Here is an 18,358-nt window from a genome sequence, read left to right on the forward strand (position 1 = left end):
AGGATGTGAATTTTCCCTTTTAAAATAATACCAGTTACCCGACTCTCCTGCTGATCCTGTGTCTCTAATACTTTCAGTCACAGCCCCTGAACAAGCATGCAGATCAGATGCTCTTACTGAAGTCAGACTGGATTAGCTGCATGCTTGTTTCAGGTCTGCGATTCATCCACTATTGCAAGCAAAAAGATAAGCAGGACTGCCAGGCAACCGGTATTGTTTAAAAGGAAACATCCATATCCCTCTCAGTTTAGGTTCCCTTTAAATAATGGGAAAACTTGTGCTGTAGGTCAATCTAATGGAACTCTGCCAGTCGAAAGAAAGTCACAAAAGATAAGATACAGGGGTTTATCGATAACTGAAATAATTCCTGTAGGACCCGAGGATGCATGCCATCCAAGCCAGATGCCTTGTCTATTTTTAATTTATTTAGTCTTGTCTTCGCTTCTTCCTGCGTTAAGTATTTAATATTACAACTGGAAGATTGAGACCCTTCCGTGTCTGTAATTTGCAACAGTGATGTTTCCCTTGTGAAGGCAGAAGCCAAGAATGCATTTAAATAACTGCGCCCTACCTTGGTCATCCGCCATTGAGTTCCCACCCTCATCCTTTAGGAGACCAATAGTCAAATTTTTTTTTTCTTTTTTTTTTTCCTTTTAAGAGTTGATGTACTTCTAAAACTTTTTAGGATTAGATTTGATAATTCTAGTGATTTTATTTTACGCTTCCATCTTTGCCAGCCTAATTTCTTGTTTACAACTTTTATTGCACTCCTTATAATTGCTTAAAGAGTAACTGTTAGGCTACAAAAGCTAATTCAACCCCCCTGGCAGTATTCACGAGCAGAGCTCGGGCTGACTGACACGCTAAGCCCGAGCTCTGCTCGTTTGGGCAAAAACAGTGCCTGCAGCTAATTCCTGGGTCCCGTGCGCTTCTTCCCCCCGGTCGCCGGAGTCCCCATTACCTTCTGATCTTCCGGGACCCGGAGGCCAATTAGTAGGGAGGATCGGCGGTGCGTCGTGACGTTGCAGGCGGCGTAGTCATCGGGGAGGGAGGCAGTAGAATAAAAAAAAAAGTGCCTGCAGCCAATTCCTGGGTCCCGCACGTGATTAGCGCTTGTCAGTGGGACCCAGGCTTCTTCCACCCGGCCGCCGGAGTCCCCATTACCGCTCTGATCTTTGGGGACCCGGAGGCCAATTAGCCCATCATAGCCGATCAGCGGTGGTGCGGCGTAGGGTCACAGGGGAGGGAGAGAGTAAAAGAAAAAATAAATTAAAATAAACGCTTCTGATTGGGCCAAAACAGCATTGTATTGGATACAATGGGATTTTGTATCCAATGCAATGTTGCCTTTTGCTTCCTGGATTGCTGAGAGGAGCTGTGGCTGTTGAGCTGGAGAGGGGCTGGCTGTGATCTTTGAGTGCTTATCTAATCTGATTTCTGCCTACCTGTTACCGATTTTTGCCTGGACTTTGACTACTCTTTCTGCCTTCTGCCTGGACTTTGATTGATTACCCATGACGATTTTTGCCTGGACTTGGACTACTGTTTGCCTGCTGCCTGCACCGACCACTGCCTGGATTTACTATGGCATCATCCTCCAGAAGGCGTCTCACCGCGGAAGCGCTGGCGGAGTTGGAGGACAGCGATCTGCAGTCAATGGCGGACTCCAGTGACGCATCTGGGGATCTGTCATCCGACCCAGATAGTGACAGCGACTCCATCACCAGCGAAGTTAGTGATGTCCGGGTTTGGTGCCCCATCAACCTTTCTCAGGCTCTGCCACCGCCCCCACGTTTCCCTTTTACTGGGGAGCCTGGCTTGAAGAAGGAGTGCGAGTGCAACCCCCTGGCATACCTGCAGCTTTTCTTCTCGGAGGCGGTTATTGAGAGCATAGTGGAGGAGACTAATCACTATGCCACCCAACAATTGGCTACTCCTCAAGGACCCTTTTCCAGAAGCAGGACCTGGGAGCCGGTAACGGCAGCGGATATCTGGTTGTTTTTGGGCCTGATCATTCTGCAGGGAGTGGTGGGGAAGCCCCTGCAGAAATGGCACTGGAGCATGAATAAGATCATTGCAACCCCCTTCTTCGGTACAGTGATGTCCAAGTACAGTTTTTCCCTAATAATGAAATTTCTCTACTTTTCTAACAATAAAACTTTTCAGGAGTCGACCCACCCTGCTCCAAAACTAAAAAAAATCCGGGAGGTCTACCAGATGGTGATGGAAAATTTTAGGACCACGTATGTGCCACAGAAGGACATCAGCGTGGACGAGAGCCTGATGGCCTATAAGGGGAGGCTGAGCTGGCTCCAATATATTGCTTCCAAGCGGGCCCGCTTTGGGATCAAATCATACACTCTATGCGAGTCAAGTACCGGATACATCTGGAATACTATTTTGTATACGGGAAAAGGCACAAAATTTTGTCCCAGGTTTAGCGAGTTTGGAGTGGCGACATCGTCTGTATTGTCCCTTCTGGAGCCTTTGTTGGACAAAGGCTACTGTCTCACCACAGATAATATCTATACCTACCCTGAACTGTCTGAGATTTTTATAAAGCTTAAGACTGACACCTATGGCACTGTTAGGGCTAACAGGAGGGAGATGCCGTCGGCCTTTGCCAAGCAGAAGCTGAAGACTGGGGACATAGCTGCTTGGCAGAAAGGGAAGACGTTAGCCCTCCGGTGGCGGGACAAAAAAAGACGTCCGTCTCCTCTCTACTGTTCACGACACCTCCACTGTCCCCACCAGAACAAGAGGAGGAAAAGATATTGCAAAACCGCAGGTCGTGGTGGACTATAACCACACCATGGGTGGTGTGGACAGAGCTGGCCAGGTGGTGACCTTTTATCCTGCTGTAAGGAAACCGCAGAAAAAATATAAGATTTTCCGGGACCTACTGGAGCAAAGCATTTGGAATGCTTACATTCTGCACAAGCAGGGAAGTGACAGGCCAGTGACGCACGCTGACTTCATCTGGAAACTGTGCGAATGCATCTGTCTAAGGTACCAGACTGCATCGGATGCCAGAGTTGGACGCCGTGCCTCTTATGTGGTAAATCCGGAGCGCCTCACTGGCCGCAATTTTATGGAATACATTCCACCAACTCCCCAAAAAAATGCCCCAACTAGGACATGTCATGTATGCTGCAGCAAGAAGGGGAAAAGAATCAGGAAAGAATCACGATTCTACTGTCCAGACTGTGATGTTGCCCTGCGTGCAATTCCTTGCTTTAAAATATACCACACATGGGAGGTGTATTAGGAGTATATATGTACAAACTGAATAATCTGCTGCCTTATTTGTACAGTTTTCTTTCAGATTATTGATACATTTATTTACTTCAACAATTTTGTGTTCCTGTCTTATTTATATGCAGAATGTCTACCACACTTTTATTCTGATGTATTTTGGTGAGTTAAGACTTAAAAATTAGAGGCCTAAAATTCATGAAAAAAAAAAAATGTACCGCTTTTGACTCCCAATTCCTGACAGAAATGCACCGCCAGGGAGGTTAAACCTCTATTCTCCTGTGTTAAACAGTTTAGAAGGAAGCCAAAAAGGCAATACTGAAGTTAAAAATCTCTCTTACTTTGTTGTTGGCTTAATAGCAATCCTCTTTATTCCTAAACTCCTAAGGAGGTCGGCAGGACGCATAACAGATACTGCAAAGCATTCTGGGGCTGCTTCTTCTCCCCAGTGCACTCCCTTGGTCCTCCCCTTCATTTCCCTATCCCGCCCTAAGGCTGCTTTCACAGTGGGAAGTTACATGCTCATGTTACAGCAGCCTGTAACTTGCAGCCCAACTCACAGCACTGAAAAATCAATGTGCTGTTCACAGTGCACATGTTGCATTAGAGTATACTGCACGAGTCAGCTATCATTCCTGGCCACATGGCTAATATTCACTGCACAGTAGTGTTGTCCGGATCATGAATGATTCGGATCTTTGATCCGGATCTTTTTTGTGAGTCAAATCCTCCGAGATTCGGTTCACAGTGGATGTCTGGAAGAAACAGGAACTGCAGCTTCTCTCACTCTGCTGAAAATGATTCAAAGATTCAGTTCAAAGATCCAGATGTCTTCAATGATCCGATTCGAATCATTGAAAAGATCCGGACTTCCCAGTATAGAACTAAAACGGCTTACCTCTGTTCATCTCACAGCCCCCCCCCCCCCCCCCCCCCCCGGCCGATCACCCCCCCCCCCACTGACAGCATGATCACCCTCACTCCCCCTTGCGCCCCCCCCACTGAGTGACAGACAATATGCCCCATTAGTTAGACCAGAGACTGGTGGGAGTGTCTGAGGGCTGGAACTTGGGAGGGCTAAAGAATCATCAATCAGGAAGCAGGGTAAGGGAGGATATTACATCATAATTGGCTTCATACAAGACAGTCAAACATGGAACCTGTCATGAGCTGTCAGGAGCATCAATCTCTGCAAATACTATATAAAAATTCTGTGAAATCCAAACGTGGACAGTGAAATGCATATGTAATGTAAGTACAGCCAATCTTTAGCTAATGATATGTGTTTTTTTTCTCTGAGACCCTATACCTTACAGCTCCTCTTTAATGCAGCCTCGGTCCTCTCCTGTTTTAGGACCTTATAGGCATTCTTTTTCAACTTCATTTTATCTCTAACCTTTCCATTCATCCATAGAGGCCTTTTTTTATTCCTAGACATTTTGTTTCCATATGGGATATATTTACTACAATATTGAGTGAGAATAATTTTAAACGTTGGCCGTTTCCCTTCAGTATTCTTCCCTTGTAGTACATTATCCCAGTCCACCAAACTTAGTGCCTGCCTGAGTTGAATGAATTTTTGCTTTTCTAAAATTCATAGTTTTAGTTGTCCCACTGCTCCACGATCTATCAGTCACTAGATCAAACGTTATGCTGTGATCAACATTTCCCAAATGTTCTTGAACCTGCACATTTGATACAATATCTGGTCTACTTGAAATGATCAAATCCAGTGGCGCATTTCCCCTAGTTGGTTCAGTTACCATTTGAGTCAGGTTACTGTCCTGTAGCCTCAATATCCCAGTCAATGTCTGGATAGTTGATACCTATGATCTAATTTTTACTTGCAGCTCTTTCGATCTGCTGTAGTAATTGTAGTTCTGCAGCTTCATGAATATGAGGTGGCCTGTAGCACACCCCAAAAAGCAACTGGCAACATTTCCACCATGAATATTTACCCAAATGGATTCCACATCTTCACAATCTTCATCCATCTCATCATTCATAGCAGCAGTAAAAGTTTTTAACAAAGAGACAAACCCCTACACCTGTTCTCCCTGCTCGATCCTTCCTAAACACATTGTATCCCTCTAAATGCGCTATCCAGTCATGGCTTTCATCCATCCATGCATCTGTTATTCCCACAATGTCATAGCCTTTGTCAATCATAATGAACTCTAGCTTGTCCATTTTATTTGCAAGGCTCCTAGCATTGGTTACAATGCACTTTATATTTTTACCACCACATTCTCCAATTCTGTTAACATTTAAATGGGCTACTTGAATTTTTACCAACCTCCTTGCTCTTTAAACTGTCCCCACCCCTGTCCCCACCCCCACAATGTTAGGCTTCCTCTGTCTTTTTACCTTATCTTGTCCACATATTTAGACTTTACCCTCCCGCCTCCCCCAGATCCTAGTTTAAAATATCCTCCAACCGTTTAGACATCTTCCCCGCCAATGCAGCTGCACCCTCCCCATTTAGGTGCAGCCCATCCCTATTGTAGAACCTGTAGCTGACTGCAAAGTCAGCCTAGTTCTCCAGTAACCCGAACCCCTCCTGCCTACACCAATTCCTCAGCAACTTAACTCCCTAAGCTCCCTCTGTCTCTAAGATATAGCGTGTGGCACTGATATTATTTCAGAAAACACCACCTTGGAGGTCCTTGCTTTAAATTTATCTTCTAGTACCTGCAAATCATTTTTGAGGACCTTCCATCTCCCACTAACTTTGTCATTGGAACCAATGTGTACCATGACAGCCGGGTCCCAGCCCCACCCAATAATCTGTCAATTTGTTCCGCTACATGCCGAACCCGAGCGCTCGGGAGACAACACACTGTACGGCATTCAGTTTCTTTGACAGAATATCCTATCTGTGTGCCTAATAATTGAATTCCCTACCACCAGTACCTGTCTAGCCTTAGCTGCACTCCTATTCCCTTTCTCGTTGCAGCGGTCTGCCCCTTGGTTGCTAAGGGACACATCCTGCTGCAGCGCTGCTACTCCAGAATCATCATCTCCAATATTACGCAAAGCAGCATACTTATTAGGGAGGGACAAATTGGCACTAGCCTACCTTACACTTTTCCCCCTACCCCTTCTAACTGTGACACAACTAGCAGCTACCTCTGATTCTTGCTCCAGCTGTACTCCAACCTCCACATCCTCACTGGTTCAATCAGTGTCTGGATAGTGAGATCCAAGCCCTTCGCCATGTTCTCTATGCATCTCAGTGTTGCAAGCTGCTCATTTAGCTCTCTGACTTCAGCCTCTAATTGAGCAACATTCACACACGGCAACAGTAAACACCCTCAATCTGCTGATGAAAGCATGCATGCATGTTGCAGGATGTACACTGTACTGCATTGTCCAACATGATGCCCATGGTGTGGGGAATATTTACTTAAAGGGGCACTATGGCCAAAGATTGTAGCATTTTAACATATGTACATGTATCAACTACATATCAACTATGTATGTATCTGTATTTATTCTATTCAATGTCATGACTGTACAGTGTCTTGTATTTCTTATGTATATTTGTTCCCCATTATTTGTTTGTACTATTTACAGCACTACGGAAGATGCTGGCGCTATATAAATAAAAAATAATAATAAAATAAAAATAATAATGTGCAAACAGACAAATAAGAAGTACATTTATTTCAAAGTAAAATGAGCCATAAAGTACTTTTTTCCTATGTTGCTGTCACTTACAGTAGGTAGTATAAATCTGACAAAAGTGACAGGTTTTGGACTAGTCCATCTTCTCATAGGGGATTCTCAGCAAGGCTTTTATTCTTTATAAAGATATTCCCTAAAAAGGATTTAAACAATGATGCTGGCCAGCCTCCCTGCTTGCTACACATTTTTTTGGCAGTTGGACAGAGCAACTGCCTTTCACTAAGTGCTTCTATAAATAAATAAATTCCTGAGAATTCCCCCCCACATGAAAATATGGACCAGTCCAAAACCTGTCGCTTTTGTCAGATTCCTACTACCTACTGTACGTGACAGCAACATAGGAGAAAAGTAATTTATTGCTCATTTTACTCTGGAAAAAACTACTACTTATTTGCATAGGTTTGCACATATTTTAAATTTTACAATTTTTCACCATAGTGCCCCTTTAAAGTGGCTCTCTGTTTTATGTTTCGTGTCTTTGGAGAACACTACTGGTTGTTTAAGACAAACTTTACTGAAAACCAGACCACAAAGTTAAAATTAAAACAGCAGCAGCTGACAAATGGAGAAAAAAACAAAACAAAAACAAAAAAACCCCCTTCTTACAATAAGGTTAACTTACTGCTGAAGGAAACGCAGAACTAATGCTTTGATGTCATCTGTAGCTAAATAACTGCCCTGAATAAAAAGAGAAAAAGCAGTAAGTATAAAACATTTTTAAATTCTCCATTTAGTAAAAAAAAAACAAAAAAAAGAAAAAGAAAAAAGGACTCACCTTGCATGGGGGAAGTGTGGTAGGCGTTTCCACATCAAATGTTATTGGTGGAGGAAGCTCATGCCCATCCTGTGAACATATGAATAAGTGGGGGAAAAAAAAGTCCAAAACACTCAGAAAGCGGCCTGCATTATACTCACTACTATGAATTGCAATGTTTGTTCTGTGTATTCAAGAGAGCTGTCCCATGAAATACAGATCATACTTAAGAGTCTTGAATAGATAGCAAAGGCTTAAAGTAGTCTGAAAGCATTTCTTCTTTGCTCTAAAACATTATTTACAGCCTTAAAGTGACTCTGTAACAAAAATTACAACGTTTTTTCTACCATCCTACAAGTTCCTAAACCTATTCTAATCTGTTCTGGCTCACTGCAGCACTTTGTACTATTACGGTCTCTGTAATAAATCAATGTATCTTTCCCTTGTCAGACTTGTCGGCCTGTGTCTGGAAGGCTGCCAACTCTTCCTGCTGGTCTGTTCCTCTATGCACACTCCAGTGTGTGTTTTATTTACATAAGCCAGCAGCTTCTCTGCTATCTTATCAATGATAGAAGAGAGCTGGATAAAAATCCTCCTCTGTTAGGCTGTGAAAGTAGCTGGCTGACACATACTGAGGAATTACAAACACAGACAGAGCTGTCTGCAGGAAGCCTGTAATGTTCAGTGCATGAGAGAAGAAGGGGACAGAAGGTAAACACACACAAATGATCTTTTGAGATTCAAAAGGAAAGCTGTATACAGCCTGCTTGTGTATGGATGTATTTTCTATGTGTGGACATATTGTACGTCAATCTACTTCCTGTTTTGGTGGCCATTTTGTTTGTTTATAAACAAACTTTTTAAAACAGTTTTTGACTACTTTTAATGCGGCTGGGAGCGGCGAAATTGTGACAGAGGGTAATAGGAGATGTCCCCTAACACCTAGGTTCTCAACGTGTGGTACGCGTACCCCAGGGGGTACTTCTGATGGTTCCAGGGGGTACTCAGGAGTGATATACTTAACCAAGAACAACAAATTTAGAGTTTAAGAAAATTATAAATCTTATTTAAACACCAGATTTGTATTTTAACTAATTAAAAGCAATAGTAAATGCTTGGAAATGGTTTAGGAACCAAGTATCATGTACTAGGATTAAATATATATTTGTCAAGGGGTACTTGAGATAATGTTTACTATGCTAGGGGGTACTTGGTGAGTACAGGGTTTTAGTAGGGGTACAAACCAATAAAATGTTGAGAAACACTGCCCTAACACACTGGTATGTTTACTTTTGTGCGATTTTAACAATACAATTGATTCTCTTTAAACCAACTACCAGAAAAAAAAATTTGGTTGGGGTGGTGGGTAGGGGGATTGGGGGACGGAGAGAGAAATAGTATTATTTAAGGGGGGGGGGGACTGTCACTTTAATACCTTTTTCCCCCTTGTTTTCAAGCACTCATTCACTGTTAAATAAATGCATGAGCATGCACAAGCACTTGCAGGACCGACAAGGATACGCATGTGCAAGCTTGGGGGCGCTTGGTAGCCTTTTTAACTGCAGGATGTGAATGCGTGAATTTCATGTCCTGGAATGCACAGGAGGGCCAGTTAGGACACAAAATTCATGTCCTGAAATCTAAGAGGTTAAAAAGGGCGCAATGGTAAATTGGATGCTGGAGCTGCTAGTAAAATATGGTTAAAATAACATATTCCCACTACTTAATTTTGGAAATATTAGTAATCTTTACCGATATCTTACTATGGCCTAACCTTTCACTCACTTGAGCCCTCCCTCTCAATGCCTAACCCTAAGGACGCACCTGGCAATGAAACCCTAAGAGCCACACCACACTGGAGCTTAACCCTAAGAAGCCCTCTGTGATGCTTAAAGTGGACCCAAACCAAACATTTAATTTTAAAATATTTAGTTGCACCACTCTGACACATACAAAGATAAACACTCCTTCAAACCTATGGGCATTTCAGTGCATGCTTTTCACCCTTCTCTTTTCATAACTAGGGTTATACAGGTGGCAGCCATTACTTCTGCGCTTAGTAGGAGGTATTAGATCATGGGAGTGTTTGTCATCAGCTACCCTCCCTCACAGGGGCGTCATCTATGTGAAATCTCACACAAGCTGAGATCACCTCCCCTGTGACATCATCAGTAGCAGTTTTTTTTTTGTTTTTGTTTTTTTTATCTCCTCCACCAGTCTGCCGAATTCTGTCCTGGCAATTCGAAAAGAAGGGAGGGGTTGCTCCAATAAATGTAAAATATTTTATATTTGTCATCATGCAGCTGACAAAAGGCTGATATTTATTATTATCACTTAGAAAATAGATTTCTGAAATCTTGTATTTTTTTAATTTGGGTCCACTTTAAAGTTACCCAGAGATGAACAAAGCTTCAGTTTTTTACTTATCCGGGGCTTCCTCCAGCCCCATAAGCATGGCTGTGTCCCTCGCCATCTTCCTGCGATCTCCCGTTCAGCCGTGGTGAGCCCCAGTAAGCAGCTCAGTGATGTCAGCGGCGGGCCTTCTGCGCAAGCTCAGACGGTCCCGGCTGACGTCACTCAGTCAGACCGAGTTTGACTAAGCCGCGTACCAGGGTTTCATTGCGGCTGCACAGAGGATTCCGGAAGGACTGCGAGAGGACGGCGAGGGACACAGCCATGCTTATGGGGCTGGAGGAAACCCAGGGTAATTAAAGAATGAAAGCTTTATTCATCTCTTTGTCACTTTAACCCTACTATAAGTTATATGAACAACATTGACTCTAGTGATTCGTGGGGGCGCCAATTATACTTGACATTTGGGCTTGTGTATGATTAGTGCCCATTTTATCTAGATATGTATCTATTTGGCGTCATGTCTGACAGGTATAAAATATGGATATTTTATGTGATTTTTTTTTTGTATGCTTAATTGGGATCCCATAATTTTGTTTGGTATTTACTGATAAAATACGTTTTTTTTAAATTTCATCTAGTTTTATTTAGGGAACAAAGCAAGCATATACCCTCATCACTAAAGTGAAAAGTAGTTGGGCTCTGTATTCTCATCACTAAAGTGAAAAGTAGTTGGGCTCTGCATTTATAGATTGCTAATTATAGCTTCAAGTGGCAATTGTCTACAAACTGCTCTTTATCCTTCAAGATATCTACTAAACAAGGGTAGATTGTGATATCCGAGATCCATAGATGATACAGAGACAACTGCCTAGTTTCTTTAATTATTAGAGTACTATTTGAAATAAATTATACATTTTGCCTGATTATTGAGAGAATCATTGGTTAAATGTGGGTCTCCAACCACATAGATGTGACAGTACAACCTTCAATGTGGACAAGCTGAACTGCGATAACCTGTTGTATGTTTGTCTGTCTGCCCCCCATTGAAAGGGAACATTTTCAAATTGCTGCCATTAATACAGTTTTGAAGCTACACTCACCAAACTTTGACCAAATATTCTTGATGTCAACCCGAAAAAAAAGGTGACTTTTCTTGGTGATGACTTAAAGTGGACGGAGCTAAAGACAGCCAATTAAAAATTTACATTTTTCATGCCATTGTCTATACACTTCTCCCACAGTTTTAGGAGTACAGTTATGAAACTTTGCACACCTCTTGGGCCCATAGCGGTGTAGGCTTACTTTTGCGTTTTTAAGCGATCCCACGCTCTGCACCACCGGGCCACAGAAGACCCCCACTTTGTCCCAAAGACTCATTGGAAAATCTCAAAATGCTGTCAATTGTACAGCTCTGGAGCTAAATGCGCTAAACTTGGGTCATGCATTCATGGGGTCAACCTGAAAAATGTGGTCACATTAAAAGTCAGTGTAGCCACAAACTGCTAAAAAAGGTTTCACCCATGGTATTCAATGAAAAAAAATGTAAAAGGCCCCCAATCTCACAGTTTTAAAGCCAGAGACCCCAAACTTGGCACAGTCGGTTACTGGGTGACTGGAGTTAAGAATAAGAAAAACTTGGTGTATCCTACAAATGCCAACAAAATTTCAGCCATTTATTTAAATCGGAAAACTCAACTGCAGCAGTTCTTACACCATTAACTATAGGGTTTCTTAAACTTGGCACAGTCACTCACAGTGTGACTGGTGTCACAATCGGAAAAAACTCAAATTCGACCAAATTACATGACTGGATAAGATTGGACCAATTACGCAATTCGATAAGTCAATCATGCAATATAATTGGTCCAATCCTGCAATTTGAAAATACTCCAAAAAAAGAGCGAGTAGTCTACAAAAGCTAATCAAATTTCAGCCTCCAATTTGAAATAGGGAAATTTTTAGATCGGAAAAATGGGATTGGGCCAGATGAGTAAAAGATCTTACCAAGAGGGCAGCTAATGACTGGATGGGCCCAAAAAGTAAAAAGAATTAAAACAAAACTGTTTAAAGAGAAAGATGTTGGTTAGGGCCTGTTTCCACTACACGCAGATTAGATGCCTATGGGCCTGTTTCCACTAAACATGATTTTTCTGATGCAGATTTTCCCATAGGCAATCATAGAAGTCAGTTTTTCTGCATCCATTCTGCATCCAATCTGCGTGTAATGGAAACAGACCCTTAGCCTTCAACAATGACAAAAGATCAATAGGTGAAAATAATTTATTGGCTAGACAAAACAAGTTTTTTGGCCTGAAGCCACTACCTGAGGCAATTAAAACTTGTCCACTGCTGTAGCCAGCTTAAGTCTACTACAGATGTGAACACGTCTTATTTTGGTCCTTACCAATGTTGCGCAAAGGTGGATCAGCGCATCACCAGGCCGCCTCCGAATGGCCACCAATCAATGGTGCGCTGAACCCCCCCCCAAGAAACTACAAACGCACCTTGAAACCAAACAGAAGCTCTGCATAAACATCAATAAGCAATGCTATTACATGGGAGCAGCTGACCAAAGTTACTTACATGGCGAGGAAAGGAACAGTGCTACTTAAAAACAGATTGCATCCTTATGACTACCTGCTTGAGAGTGCAAGCCCCACTAGTGGGATAAAATACACACCCAGCATTCAAATAAAATGCACCCGTCTACCACTGGAGGATGTTGGTTTCCGTAATAGCTTGCATGCAACTTATTAGGTACTCGTCCCTCCCACTGCGGAGAAGTCATCCCCCGTGGGAGGGGCCCTAACACTAACTAATCCTAAATTATGCATATGCATAGCCTGGGTGCGCTACCAAGTAAAAAAAAATGTTTTTTTTCTTTTTATCCCACTAGTGGGGCTTGCACTCAAGCAGCTAGTAATAAGAATGCAATCTGTTTTCAAGTAGCGCTGTTCCTTTCCTCGCCTTACCAATAAGTTGTCTTAACTATTGAACATTTGTTGTTAACATTTGTAGCTAACACCTACTTTCTCTTTAAGCTGCTGATTTATTTATACGTTTTGGGTACCTCTAGCCATTAGAAGGGCTGTGGAGTTGGAAGTTTCATAAACTGAGGAGTGGGATGATTTTTGTACCAACTCCACAGCCCTGGTCATTAGGTACATGTGTTTCCACCTCAGGGGTTGTATAGTACAGTAATTAAGGAACACTTTACTACTCTTTAATATGCAACTACTCCTGAAAACTAAAACTAAATATATATGTATATATAGAAAAAAAAAAAAAAAAGACTTCTGTCTCACCAGTCTCAGTAGTTTTGGAAAACGTTCTCTCACAGCACTGTCATTCAGGGCAGATGAAATCCAGATGTTAATAGCCCCAAAAAACAGGAACAGAAAAAATGTCAAAGGCAGCAGATAAAAACCCCCAACCCACACTCCGTTCACCATGATCAAAACTCTACCATACAATACCCTAGTACAGGGGCTGGAGAAACACTGATCTCAGTAGTGGAAAGGTGGAAGTGCCGCCTTGCAGTCTGCCAGGACTTTGCAGATGAAGGACACTAGAGAGTCCCCTGTACGTTATTCTCAAATCTGAGTCTCCATAATGTCTCTACCAATATTTTCCAGCAAACATCCTGACACCATAAAGCTTAACATATTGTTTCAGCAACATAGTCAATACAAATGAACTATAAGAAAAAAGAAGACTATACCAATTTTATCATCAACATTTAGCTGACATCTACACTTTAATGCACAGACCACAGGAATAATAAGTAACACTTCTTAGCAATTGGGTCATGCAATGAGTACCATGCAGGGTTGGCATAGGTAGAGACCATAATGGTTATATGTGAGGTATAAATCACAATTACACAACCTTTAATGATCTCTGAGTGGGTATGCTACTCCTATAAGGCTATGGTGATACTTTAATGTGGCATAATCAATGTGATCACACACCACAATTTTTAAATATACTTTCAGGAGTGCTTCGTAAAGGTTTATGAAAATACTTAATATTAGGACCAAAAGATTTATGAGCATCTGGTATCAAAGTAAAAGGTGATGAGAAAGCAAATAGTAAAAGAAGAAAGACAGACATCAGAAAGATTTGTGTAGCATGGAAGGTAATGGATGTTTAAAACCCGAAAGAGAAAGAGGCAAGGGTAATAGATGTGGCATTAGACAAACTGGGTATAATGAACAATAAGCAGCAAAAATAAAGCCTCTGTTGGTAGAGAAACCCAGCTAATGCTGTTGTCTTCTCCTCCAAGCAAGACATTACGGGTTATGTACTCAGTAACCCAGCTTAATATGAATAACCATGAGAGCCCCACTGTCTGCACTTAAAGCACATCGTTTGGCATTTTTTTTTCATGCTCTCATTGCAACATTGTCTCATAAGCAGGCAGTCAACACCCTCTTGCAGGGAGGGAGCAAGTCATCTGTGGGACTGACAAGAGGGTACAATATGATCTCTGGGCTCCAGAATGCAACAAACCTCCTCCAGTCTTCATCTTCTTGTGGCCGTTATTGGGTCTGCCTTAGGTTGCTCCCGCATGGGGAATCTTACCCGTCATAGACCAAACAACCACTTAGTATGGAAGGAGGCATTGTTGAGTTCATGACTGCTGTAGGAAGGAGCCATCAAACGTGCAAGAAATGTGTATAATTTTTCTTCAGCTTGAGAACAAAAGTATAATGAAGATCAGTTACTGGATCCTTCACTCAGCTTACGGAGGAGAGGACACGAGACCGAAAAAAATGGGTTGACATTAGCTGGTGAAACAAAAGAGGCTGCAACACATTGAATGGGTGGATAACAAAAATGATAGCAAAAATTAAATGTCATGCAGAAAGGAAAATATGTAAAATAGAAAAGGAAAGGGTGATGATGTGAAAAGGCTTTTAGATAGACATTGGTAATGTGTGTCTGAAAAAGAAGAAGAAGAAAAAGAAAAAAGATAAAGGGGAAAGGGGGGGGGGGTAGAGAGAGAGGGAGAGAGAAAAAAAATACATCCAATGGTACCAAAAACTCTGTTAAACGTGCTACAATTGACATTATTAAATATAAAAGATCTTGTCAAAAATACTGAATATATAGGCATTGCACATTATAGTATTGCTACTTAAGTGAATAAAGAAATGATTCAGAGGATCTGATTTGTGCCTAACAAAAAAAAGGTCTCATTCAAGTCACACATTTCTCCTGCATGGGCCTCACTGAGCGACACTCGGCTGAAGAAGCATTACCTGGTGCCAAACTACTGTAAATCAGCTTAATATCACAAAGCCATATAGCCAGCTCTCTACTAGCTTTTTTATGATGTATTTACCAGTAAACAGTGACCGTGTTTAAGTCACCACAAAATATAATAAAAACTAACAAAATCACCTTCTTTACACAAACTCTGAAAGGTGCATCAAATAAACCACAATGGAAATTTTAAAATGATACTGCATATAGAGCCAAGTTACTTGGAGAAATACTAGACTATTTATTAAAGCAGTTTAGTGATAAAGGATATAATTACTACAAATACATAATTTTAAAGTACTACTGTTAAGCACACCCATAAGGTAGTAGCATATGTAGTAGATCTTTCTCTTCAGTAACTGCTATCCACAGGTTTCCATTGCACAGTGGCATGATTCATTACTATTATTATTATTATTTTTTATAGATTTCAAGGTTTCCACTGTATCCAGTGACTACATATATGAAGACCCCCTTGGGCCAAACTCAGATTTTCTTTGTTCTTCAGAGACCTTTACTAAACTTGGAGGAAAATTAGAGTGAATTATTTAATCCCCATCTTAACAAGGAGTTACAAAATACAGGCATTAAAAATAATAAAAACTAAACTCCAGGTAGATTCAAAAAAATCTACCATGTAATGCAGGTAGGCGCTCATAAAAATGATTTTCCAATACTGCTAGTACAATCTGAGTATCTTTAGAATATCTGCTTGTGAAGATCATTACTGTTAGTCAGTCAGGGTCTATTGCAATGCACACAGTGTTGTCACTCTGAATGCTGGAAATTTACCAATATCAAATACAGAATACAGTAAGAAATGTGGTGATTAGTTTATACCGCTTTACTGTTTAAAAAATATACTATAGACAAGTTAGTGATCATAGTATAAAACAAAACCAAACAGTATAAAATTAACGTCACCAACCTAGCTATGCAGTCTAACAATGGTGAATGTATTAAAGAAAAAACTGCACAAAATTTAAAAAGTTTTGAAAGCTTAGGACTTATGTATTTCAACTGTGTATATATAGTGGTCTGCATGAAGATTAGCTTTAAGAAAAGCAAAACTATATGTTCAAGTACAGTTAATTTTTTTTTATATTGTCTTTCCTTGGACTAGGGCATTTCCTGCTTGTGGGAATTTAAAATAGTTTATCACATACATCAATAAAACATGTCAGTGGTAAAAAAAAAAAAAAAAAAAAAAAAATGGAAAAACCATATAAGAAGGAAAACGTGCATACTAATAACATCCTGCTTAAAATTCACTGGTGCAAACTGTAAACCATTTTAATGGTTACTTTGAGGTTAACATGAGAACATCCATCCACGTCAGTGACAGGAAGAGCAGCATAGGATACTGATCTCCCCAATCCCTTTTTAAAAAGGTACTCAACCCAGCTAATTTTCCAAGGCACCTGGTTGTCACAATGCTGCCAAACACATTTTAAGCAGGCACATGCAATACTGTTAAATGACAACTATCAAAGTTAACTGAAATTCTAAATGCCTCATATATTTCCAGTAATTACTAGGAAATAGCAGTACAAAGGCTTTAAAAAAGCTCTATTGGTATATGGGGTTTACATAAAAACAGTTTCTTTGACAGTTCTTTAAGTTCTACAAAACTGGAACACACAGTGGAATCCAGGTGACTAGATAGCTGCTAGAGGTTTGAGGGTGCTAGCACTGTGGCACAATACTGGGGTGATGGTAGGTTGGGACACTGTTACACTCTTTAAAGCATGTTGTTACAGTCTTTAAACCATGTGTACCAGTCTACACAAATGGAACTTTCGCACACTATATATGGCACTTTGCACCTACATTTTGACTATCCAGTAAATACTTCATCTCCCCAAAATTAAATACACTTTTGGGGAGAAAACTGGAGGAGATGGTTCAGGCATTGGCAAAATATTTGTTAGGCAAGACAATAATAAGTCAAAACATGAAAAAATTACAGGACTGACCTGATATATATGTTCTGGTCTTGAAAGTTATTACAGAGTGGATTGTCATCCAACCACAGCATTTCTAATTTCAGGCTTTTGATGTGATCCAGCTCCTTTTCCGATTTCAGCTACACAAGAAAAAACAGTGGATTCAATAATACTTGTTTTCTTTGAAGCTTATGGAATATACTGCTTCCAGATGGTGGTTACATACATAATGTACAATTCTGGTTAGACCTTATGCTGGGCGAAATAATGTGAAATAATGTGCCGAATCGAGCCAGCGGCTCGATGCCGGCGCGTCACCGCTTTTCCCCGCAGATCGATTCCTGCTCGTCCCCGCGGGCACTTCCTTATCAGCGTTTTGTTTTTGCCCATTGTCCGCCCGCGGGGATCGAGCAGGGAATCGATCCAGGCGGTGATCGGACACGTCGAAGATTATCAATCCAGCCGTCAGCGGCTCGATTGATAAGAAAATACACCGCCGTGTATGCCCAACATTAAGCAGAAGGAAAAAAGAAAACATCAAAATTCCTTAACCACTTGAGGACCGCAGTCTTTTCACCCCTTAAGGACCAGAGCCTTTTTTTCCCATTCAGACCACTGCAGCTTTAACGGTTTATTGCTCGGTCATACAACCTACTATCTAAATGAATTTTACCTCCTTTTCTTCTCACTAATACAGCTTTCTTTTGGTGCTATTTGATTGCTTGAATTTTGTCCAAAAAATGTTTTTTTTAACTTTCTGTGATACAATTTGTCAAATAAAGTTAAATTTATATATACATTTTTGTACACATTTATTGTACTACATGTCTGATTAAAAAAAAAAACATTCAGTGTATATTTATTGGTTTGGGTAAAAGTTATAGCTTTTACAAACTATGGTGCCAAAAGTGAATTTTGCCATTTTGAAGCATCTCTGACTTTTCTGAGCACCTGTCATGTTTCATGAGGTGCTCAAATTCCAGGATAGTATAAATACCCCCCAAATGACCCCATTTTGGAAAGAAGACATCCCAAAGTATTCACTAAGAGGCATGGTGAGTTCATAGAGGATTTTATTTTTTGTCACAAGTTA

The 18,358-nt window shown here is 41.0% G+C and overlaps 1 protein-coding gene across 2 annotated transcripts in view; it reads right to left on the reverse strand.

The window, feature by feature from the left end:
* Positions 1 to 18,358, reverse strand: part of NXF1 (nuclear RNA export factor 1) — a 159,282-nt gene that overhangs the window by 44,662 nt on the left and 96,262 nt on the right. For both annotated transcript variants that reach the window (XM_068260673.1, XM_068260674.1), the window contains exons 10-13: positions 17,296 to 17,405; positions 13,357 to 13,393; positions 7,718 to 7,786; positions 7,565 to 7,620 (exon numbers count right to left, since the gene is read on the reverse strand). In XM_068260673.1, the coding sequence (XP_068116774.1) occupies positions 7,565 to 7,620; positions 7,718 to 7,786; positions 13,357 to 13,393; positions 17,296 to 17,405 (272 nt within the window). The remainder of the gene's footprint in view (positions 1 to 7,564; positions 7,621 to 7,717; positions 7,787 to 13,356; positions 13,394 to 17,295; positions 17,406 to 18,358) is intronic.

This window comes from Hyperolius riggenbachi, chromosome 11 (genome assembly GCF_040937935.1).
Source record: "Hyperolius riggenbachi isolate aHypRig1 chromosome 11, aHypRig1.pri, whole genome shotgun sequence".
Taxonomy (NCBI): Eukaryota; Metazoa; Chordata; class Amphibia; order Anura; family Hyperoliidae; genus Hyperolius; species Hyperolius riggenbachi.